This window comes from Argentina silus (assembly GCF_951799395.1).
Source record: "Argentina silus genome assembly, chromosome: 17".
NCBI lineage: Eukaryota > Metazoa > Chordata > Actinopteri > Argentiniformes > Argentinidae > Argentina > Argentina silus.
In genome coordinates this window covers 15,627,740-15,637,739 of record NC_139671.1, presented here as the reverse complement: position 1 = coordinate 15,637,739, position 10,000 = coordinate 15,627,740, and the positions used below count along the sequence as shown (strand labels likewise).

General features: G+C 46.2%; 2 protein-coding genes across 2 annotated transcripts in view; both read left to right on the top strand.

Annotated features, from left to right (window-relative positions):
* Positions 1-2,194, top strand: part of dnajc5ga (DnaJ (Hsp40) homolog, subfamily C, member 5 gamma a) — a 13,394-nt gene extending 11,200 nt beyond the window's left edge. The window contains exon 5 of the mRNA XM_083689136.1: positions 2,084-2,194. Coding sequence (XP_083545262.1) covers positions 2,084-2,187 — 104 coding nt within the window. The 3' untranslated portion in view covers positions 2,188-2,194. The remainder of the gene's footprint in view (positions 1-2,083) is intronic.
* Positions 2,195-8,384: 6,190 nt separating this feature from the next.
* Positions 8,385-10,000, top strand: part of trim54 (tripartite motif containing 54) — a 12,309-nt gene continuing 10,693 nt past the window's right edge. The window contains exon 1 of the mRNA XM_083689497.1: positions 8,385-8,799. Coding sequence (XP_083545623.1) covers positions 8,635-8,799 — 165 coding nt within the window. The 5' untranslated portion in view covers positions 8,385-8,634. The remainder of the gene's footprint in view (positions 8,800-10,000) is intronic.

The window sequence follows — 10,000 nt, the reverse complement described above, 5'->3', positions numbered from 1 at the left end:
GTCACCTCCCCTGTCACCATTCATCCTGTCTCGGTTGGTGGCCTGCTTTTTACACACACACACACACACACACACACACACACACACACACAGACACCATGAAGCCTGGTGACATGTCCTAGACTTTCACTCCCGTTCCACACAACTGCATTAAATATTAAAGCATAGACATAATGTTCGGTGTGTTCAGTTGATCATTTCATGACTGTCCAAGAAAGCCTGCTAGCAGCTTGCTAGGAAGCTAACGTCAGCTATTGCTAACTACACCAGGTAGCTAGCTAGCGAGGAGCTCACAGTCAGACATTTGTTTTCCTCTGTCTTCTTTCCTTTGAATTGACCTAGCATGCTAGTCTCCGTGTAATCTGAATCTGACACAGTGGTACTGAACTATACCATAGGAGCTTCTCTAAGCGCTGCTCTGTGCTTTCTTGACCTCTCTGCTGCCCACGGATCCATGTCCTCCTCCCGGTCCTCCTCACCTCTCACAGGGAAGTGACACTGTGGATGAGCCTCGCCAGGGGAGGGCAGGTAGGTCACTGACACAGACACCTGAGACCTGGGCATTCCAGAAGGTTGTTCCCTCCCGTCTGCCCTTGTCTGCCCGCTCCACTTCACAGATCTGGTAGGACTTGGGTACGTGTAAACACTGTACATAGCAGTAACTAGGTGGCGCTCAGGGGAACCTGGTGGAGGTGGAAGTCGGAGGAATGGAACGAGGAATTGATGCCATTCCACGCGTGTTTGATACCATTCCTCATTCCATTCCATGTATTACAATGAGCCCACCCTCCGATTTCTACCTCCACCAGCCTCCCCCTGGTGGAGCTACACTAACTAGCTTAGACGAGCCCCATCCTATCAAATCTTTGGCAGGGAGTGAACGAGGGCAGATCATGGTAAGGAGCAACTTTGTGGAATGAAGTGCAGCCCTGGCACACCCCTGGACACCTGAGGACAGGTAAACAAGGACTCTCACAGAGCAGTGACACACTACTACTCATTACAACTGCCTTACTGGTCTATTGAATGGAACAGTGGATGGATGTAAGTGGGTGTAAGTTATCAGGCAGCTTTTTTCTACCAGTTTATTCTACCATTTTTAAAAACAAACACACACACACACACACACATATGCCTTCATTAACTTTATATTAATAAAATCATTGCGGTTAGACATTTGTTTCCATTGTGGCACCTCAAAGGTACTTCACACACAACTTCTTTGAACATGAAATCAGAGAAGGGGAACTTGTTTTAGATGCCGTTACGTACGGCACAGCTCAGTGCGGTACAGGATGGCAGGCGGATGTGGAATGATAGGGATCCTAGATTCCTGTCTGTGAGGTATACTCTACAGAGCTGACCTACGCATTCTACTGGTTCCTGTGTCGTCTTAGTTACCAACCAACCAACAGATATGGTAGTAGGCTATATTGTGCTATCTCTTAGCTAAGACTACGTATACTATCTGTAGCCATTAGATACCATCTGTAGCTATGAACCAACCAACAGATATGGTAGTAGCCTATATCCTGCTATCTCTTAGCTAAGACTACATATACCATCTGTAGTTGCCAGTGGCAGGACTTTGCCCTTGTAGCTTCCAATTTGCCTGCTTGATTGTCACAAAGGAAGATTGTAATCATTGACCTCAAGGCTTGGATGTATGAGCTATGAACCTGTACAAATCTTATCTTACAGTTAGATTGCTTGGTTGTTTAACCCTCGGAATGTTACATGTTCTTCTATATTTACCCTATTGGGTGTTTTGTTTCTGTCTACTTGACCTTTCAAATGACCTCAGCTCAACTAGTTTGTGATGTTGACAATGTTATTGCCATGGGTTGGACTTTGAGTCCAATGAGTTAAAGGAATGTTATTGTGGCTAATCATTTACCTGAGGAATTCAACATTTGTTGTCAAAAGCCTTCATAAATGTGGAAGCCAGTATCTGTTCTTTCATGGTGACCTAAATCCTGTCAGCATGGATTCAGGGTTAGCATCTCAATTTTATCCTTTTCTCAATGGATGATCAGAGTCACGTTTCCTCTAGAATCTAACTCCGCCCCCTCTCTTCCCTCAGGTCCGCGAGCCCCTATCGTGATCCAGCCGCATTCCACCGTCAACATCTCCGAGCCCGCCCAGTCTGCAGCCAGCCAGCCCACCTCTTCCAAGCCCCAGCCGTGACCCCCGCTTACCCGCTGGGGCCTCCCCTCAGATGGCCACTGGGAGGCCCGAGGGCCCCTGGAGCTCCCTCCCTCCCTCCCTCCCTCCCTCTCTCCCTCCCTCCCTCCCTCCCTCCAGCCAGACCAGCAGTCTCTCGTGCCAGGACTCACCAGTGCCAGCCTGCCTGCCACCAGTCTAACCCCCCATACTGTGGCACAGGTCTGATAGACATGAGAGGCACTCTGACAAGACAACAGAACTCCTGCTGATGATATGCCCGCCTGCCCTCCCTCCCTCCCTCTCTTTCCCTCTCCCTCCCTCCCTCCCTCCCTCTCTCCCTTCTAGTCCTACCAATCAGAGGACTGCAGGCTCAGAGTGGAACACACTCTCTCCTCTTCCGTCTTGTCTTCATTCCTTCCTTGCTCCTTTCTCTCTCTCCTTTCTCTCTCTCTCTCTCTCTCTCTCTTTCTTTTCTCTGTCTGCCTTTTTCCTCTCTTGCTCTCTCCCTCTCCTTTCTCTCTCCCTTTCTCTTCTCCTCTCTCACTCTCTCTTTCTTTACCTCTCTCTCTGTCTGTCCATCATCCCCTCCCTCTTTTCTCCATCTCAGACTCTGTTTTTAGTACTGGTCAGAGCTGTGGGAATGGACTCTGTGGACTGAGCTTCTGGAGACTCTTTCTAAGTTCAGCCTCAGTTTGAGTTAGTTTTGACTGTCCTGAGGCTGACCTGACAGTCCTGAGGACTATAGCATGGATCAGAGGATGAAGATGGCTTCCCCCAGAGTGCATGTGTTACTGTCTGACTGCATGCACATCCCTACGCCCCTACTGTACAGCACTGGCACATAGACAACACCCATCTCCCCCCCCCCCCCCCCACCCACCCACCCACACACACATACACACACACACACACACACACACACACACACACCTCTGCTGCCTAAGATCACAGACAGACAGACAGAGAGAGAGACACACACACACACACACACACACACACACACACACACACACACAAAGACATACACACAGACCCCTGCCAATAATACCCCCATCTTCAGGTGTCATTTCACAGCATCTATGCCACACAGGGTTGCCCCCCCCCGCCCCCCCCCCCAGTCTTTCAGCAGACTTCAACTTCTACAGACTCTACAGAACAGTAAAGTTGAGGGGACGGATGGAAAAAAAATTCAGCACGTGTTTGTTTGTTTTTTTAAAACGGGAAAAAAAAATATGCATACATATATTTTCTGCCAGTTGTACAGTTAATATGTCACAATGATGTGTTAAACCAGTGATCCTCGCTCCTGGTCCTGGAGAGTGCCGCAGGCTTCTTGTCCCCAGCTCCGCACCGACACACCTGATTCAGCCAATCACGGTTTTGAAGATGGATGTAGATGAGTTCAATCAGGTGTGAAAGCACTAGACCGGGACAAAAACCTGCAGTACTTTGGCTCTCCGGGAGCAGGATTGAGGATCACTGCCGTAAGACCCAAACCAAACGACATGTAGGTGCCCCCCCCCCCCCCCCCCCCCCAACCCAACCAATGATGTCATCAGTGTCCTTTTTAACTCCCGAAAGACAGAGCTGACTGATATAATGCATCTAGATGAGAGTTGTTCTGCGTACGCCACGAGACACGATCTGAGAAGGTGACCTGAGAGGTGAGTGCATATGCACTTATATGCACTCTATGCACTTTGTAGGGTGGGTTCATAACGGACCATTTGCAATAGACGGCAAATGTGTCCATACCGGGTCTAGCACTGCTCAGATACTGTACTCACGCACAAACTACCACAACACTACCACAACACTACCACAATACTACTTCAATACTACTTCAATACTACTCATACCAACCCTCACAGTTTGGACCATGATCTATGTAAAGTGTGTATGGGGTCAAAGTGACCATTCGATAGAAGCTACTAGAAGTAACGATGGTTTAACAGTTCTGCATTCTGCACATTCTGCACGTGGTGGTTTGTAACATGGGTCTAGAGGTCAGTGCTTGGTCCATACACACAAAATACACATAACAGTATATCCCACTGTGTTATCTGTGGCACCTACAGAGAGATCACCAATGATGTTAGACCAGACCTGAATTTTTGGGTTAGGTTTTTTTTTTTTTTTTTTTTTTTTAAGTATTTGAAATCATTTCAAATACTTTGCCGAGCTTGACTGATTTTTGCCTGGCACAATGGAACCAATGGAATAGTCCTTACCAGTGCAAATCTGGCCCTTCTGTCTCCAGGCAGGCCCAAGCAAACAGTCAAAGGATTAGAAAGATTTTTATTGATTTATTTGAAGTCACATAGACAGGGTTGCTTTCTTTAGTGGTTGTGGGGACTGAGGTGTCCGAGGGGCACTGCTGACACACATTACAACAACGTCAGGGGAGGAGGACGGGCTCAATGTAATGCATGGAATGGAATGAGGAATGGTATCAAACTGATTCTATTCTATGCATTATAATGCTCTCGTCCTCCCGTTTCAGCCTCCACCAGCCTCTCCTGAGGCAAACGGACTACCACATGTAAAGCCGAACTGTTTGAGCCAAATGTAGACCTCCCTTCCCCCCTTCCTCCTCTCCTCTGTGTCTCAGTGATAAGATAAGCATCCGTGTGAAGGATTGGATTAATCAGAACAGTAAAAACAGTCAAGTGGGTGGAAGTCATTGAGTCAGTCAGTCAGTCATTGTGGTCATGTGGAGAATTGTACAGTTTTCAAAAGTCTTTGTTGGTGCATTTATGTGGTGCTGTGTATGCATTGTGGAAAGTCATCCCTTCCCTCCCAGTTTGTATGTGAAGTTTTGTCATTTGAAAAAGGGGCATTCTGTGGGTTTTTTTCTCCCAAAAAAAACTGGGCTGATGTGATGTGGCCATGGTTGGCTATTCCATGTCTCGGGCTGAGAAAGAACAACCCTGATGTTAGGCTTTTGAACTAAACTGTTATGATGTCAAAGCAGCAGTCATCTTGATTCTTGTAGCTTTGGACATTTTTTTGCTCTCTCTGGAGTGTTTACATAGAAAGATCTTTTCAGTAGCTTTTTTCGATTTCTTACTGGAATTTTTTTAGCACCTTTTCACACACCTCATTTATCATTTCAGTAAAATAGCCAAAACTAAAAATAGATTTTTCTCATTGTCTGTTGGTTACTGTATGTGTTTTAGCCACTGTAATAAACCAATGCATTTCAGCATAACCGTATGGCCATAGAACTCAGAGAGGAGAAAGATTATTGTTATTATTATTATTTATTCTGGCAATGAATCCTCATCAGCTGTAAATAATAATTAATCTAAACCAATAGGTGTGTCACATGCAAATAACATTTTGAAAGTCTTTGTTGAATGGAAATGTTTTAAAGAATCAATCCCATTTTATTAGTGTGTACATTGTCAATTCTTTTTTTTATTTATGTCGAACCAATAGAGCTGTTTTGATAATAAAAAAAACAAACATATTGAAAGACAGTTGGGAGAAGCTGGCCCTAGCCAAAAACAGTGGTTCCAATGCTTTGGCTACTATTCGACAGTACAGACCTGCTCTAACTGGTCTGGGGTCAGTTTCCTGAAAGCTTCATAGCTTAAGTGTTACTTAATTTCTCCTGACAACCCGGCCACAAAGCCGTGAGAGAGAAACAATTGTTCGCAGGTAAATCTTCTGCGTGAAAGAACAACAGTTGTTTAATCAGGACCTTTGCTCTAGGAGAGGAGTGGGGCCTGGATTTTCAAAAGAGATGAAGTACAACCAAACTTCAAGGCTTTCAGAAACCGATCCCTGGTCGTCAGTAACAGGAAAGTCTACGTACATGAACCAGCTCTCAGTGTGGGGCCTGTCCCCCTCTCACCACTTCCCCCCCCTAGTACGGAGGGGACAAGGGGGCGATGCCAGCAGTGCACTACCACTGAAATGAATTGATGATGATTGTAGATTTGTCAACGCTTTTCGTTTGGTCATTCATTGTTCACCATGGTTTGTCATGGACAAAAATGATGAGATGTAAATGTGTATTTATATGATGAAATCAAAACGAATAAAAGAAGGGGGATTTATAAAAGTTATTGTCACTGTTGTTTGTGTGTCTGCGGCCTCTCATTTTCTACCAATGAGAAAGTGGTTTGAGAGTGATTTCAAAGGAGGAGTCTCCCGTCCATGCCTACGTTAAAAATGCAATATGTAACATTCAAGCTTTCTAATGGTTGTAATGACTGTTTTTAAGCGATAGCAATCAGGTAATGAGATCCCTTGATTGCTGTTTGTTTCTGGTCTGGTCCCAAAAAGCGCCTTCTAAAATCAAGTGTCCAGAGGCAACACAGATTTGTTTACAATTGGCCAGGGGGTGTTCTAGGGAGTGGACTCCATAATCACACAATCACCACAATGTCTGGTGGCTGCCTCTTCAAATCATGTGTGCATGCAGAAACACAACAGCTGATGTCTGACACTCCCAAGTCCATTTCGGTGGGGGGGGTTATATTATTATTAGGCAGGATGTTGTTTGGAACTTCTAACAGAATTTCGCCTTGGTGGTCAAATGTGGTAGATTTAAACACAGCTCCTTTAAGTGTGTCTTTTCCCAATTGAATCGTCAATTGCAGTGTTAAGAAGTGTCCTTTTCACTCGGTTCTACACTACTTATTTATGACAAAGTCACACAACTGTCATATGATCCTGTCATGAAATAACACTTTGTACAGTAATAGTTTTACAATATCATATGTTGGAAATGGTGAAGAGTAATTTGGCTACGAACAATTGTAGCCACAGTGCATAGTTCTTATGTGCCTGTGCCTCTGGAGAGAGAGAGAGAGAGAAGCAGCCCTGAGGTAAATCATGAATGGGGGATTGACCATGGGGAGGGAGGGAGGGTGTGTGTGTGTGTGTGTGTTTAGCTAACTCTGCGCTAGCCTTGTCCTATAAATGTCCCCTTAAGCTCATTAGTAGCTTAGCCTAGTTAGCTCTCTGTTTAGATGATCAGCAATTACCTGATCAGTCGTAACCAGGAAGTATAGGAGGGTCAAGGGGGGCAGGTCAGAGGGTGTGGGTCAGTGAAAGTGTTTCTGGGTAATGATGTTGTAGGCAAGGCTAGGGCCATACTACAAACAACTGTGGTATTCCGGTAGGCCTATCCCCCCCTTGGTTTGAATGAGAATGCCAGTTGTTCACTTGCGATAGATTTCACATGGAAGGCAGTGCACACATTGACTGAGATGGAGATGACAGTTGTTGTTGTTGTTGTTGTTGTTGTTTATATTTAGAATATGAACAGAATTCAATTGAGCCGTTCCTCTCCTGTTGTTTCCATGGAACTGAACAAAGATATGATAACAACACACGTCATATCGTCCATCACTAGCGTAACGTAATGGTTTTGTATCGTTGTGTGTAGTAGTACAACATCAGAGTAGAGTGTGTTTACTATGACACCTTCAGCAGTAAGAGGGTGACTGCTCACATGCTGGTCTGCGTTCTCCAGGCTTAAGTGTGGTGTTGTGTTACTGACGTGGTGTTTTTTACTGCTCCATGTCATCAGCGCCAGAACTCTCTCCCTCTCTCTCTCTCTCTGTCTCTCTCTCTCTCTCTCTCTCTCCCTCTCTATCAGGTCCAGTGACTCTGATGCACACCCGCTCAATGCCCCCCTCCACTCATCACTATTCAGTCAAGCTGTAAAGGATGTATACGTACTATGCTAACCCTAACCCTAACGCTTTATAATTGCACAAATGTGATTTTGACCACTTATTCTAACTGTAACCCATACCATAACCATAGCTGTTAGCCCAACCGTGACTTAAGGACAGAATAACACAAATAGCTCAAATATTTGCTCACAAGTTGTAGGGATATAGCCAACTCTGTCCTTTGTAGCAGGCCATCTAGTGTCTTCACCATCCACTCCCACCTTGTTTGTCCGAGTATCATCTTAAAGCAGATAAAAAAGCCCCCTACCCCATCCCCTTCGCCCCCCCCCCTCCCCTTCTCCACCAGTGGGGTCCGGGTCTGGGTCTGGGGTAAGATATACCACTGGTCAGAATGGCATGCGGTTTGGACAGTAACCCTATCCTGAGCAAACACTGGCTAAATTTATCTCCAGGCGTTCTATTGGACAGGGAGGGTCTCTGTGGCAGGAGGCCGAGGCGAGGCAGGGCAGGGCGGGGCGTGGAGAAGGGTAGAGAGAGAGAGAGAGGGATAGAGGGATAGGAGGATAGAGAGAGCGATACAGAGATAGAGTGATAGACAGAGGAACAGAGGCAGTAAGATAGAAGGACAGAGATTGAGATAGAGTCGGATAGACAGATCGAGGGATAGTGAGGAGAGGCAGAGAGATAGACAGAGCGATAGGGTGATACAAGGATAGTGTTTTCACAGGATATAGTAATAAGAGAGAGAGAGAGAGGAGAGATACCCCACACATCCGAGGCTTCAGTGAGAGATTCCATCAGCCCATCTGCAGGGATGAACTTTGGCTACAAGTCCCTGGTGGGGGAGCCGACGGCCACCATGGACAACCTGGAGAAGCAGCTCATCTGCCCCATCTGCCTGGAGATGTTCACCAAGCCTGTGGTCATACTGCCCTGCCAACACAACCTCTGCAGGAAGTGTGCCAATGACGTGTTCCAGGTGAGGAGGTGTGTGTGTGTGTGTGTGTGTGTGTGTGTGTGTGTGTGTGTGTGTGTGTGTGTGTGTGTGTGTGTGTGTGTGTGTGTGTGTGTGTGTGTGTGTATGTGTGAGTGCGTGTGTGTGCGTGTGTGTGTTTGAGGGAGGGTGAAGCAGAAAATATTCTGTTGTCACGGTACTGTATAGATGTGGATGTGGAAACCCTAGCCTAGAACCAGACAAAACGTTCCAGCGCTTCACTTCGATTAATTCCTCACAATATGTATTCAACAAAATTCTGTCTGGTTCCTGGCTAGGAGCGCCATTCTTCTATACACATTTTTAGATCCACCAGCTGTTTCTAAATACCCTGAACAGGATTAAAATAACTTGGCCCATATGAACCTCCCATTGACTACAGTATGGGAGAGGTTCCATTGAGTGTTGTATGGCATTATAATAGGAGAGGCCTGAGCTATGGGAGATCCCCAGCAGCTGCTTCTGACCTGGGGGAGAGGAGGTCTGGCTCTCAGGCCCAGTGTCTCCTGTACCACTTAGATGAGGAGGGTGGAAACACAGTATTCAAATGGACCTTATAGACCAACACGCACACACACACACTCCACGCACGCACACACGCACACACACACACACACACACACACACACACACACAGTTTCCACATCTATACAGTACCATGACAACACAATATTTTCTGCTTCACCCCCCTCAAGCACACACACACACACACACACGGTATCCATTTAGCCTGTTTACAAACAGCCCTACAGTGTGAACACTAGCCTGATCTGCTGGTGCTATTAACCAACTCCTACCACTGTCAATGTCAAATTGGCTAACAGCACAAACAGACACGGGGCTAACCAGGCTACGAACACACAACCTAACACCGTCCTCATCCCAGTGGACAGTATCAACACCAGCGTGGAGTCTTTGTCACGATAGCATCCACTGCACAGGATCGTCTCTGCTGTTTTGACTCTTTGTTGCCAAGCAACAATACAAACCAATATTTACCGGGGGACAGAGGGATCTGCTGCTCCAGAGATAAACATTAAGAAGGTTTCTGTGTTCAAAGGCCCCCTCGGGCTGTCAGAGTGTCTACAGTGTTTGTTATGATTGCAGCAAGACTATGTGTGTGTCTGGCAGTCAGGGCTTTGTATCTCGTATAACAACTTTGTCACTGTGTAAGAAGTCTGTCGAC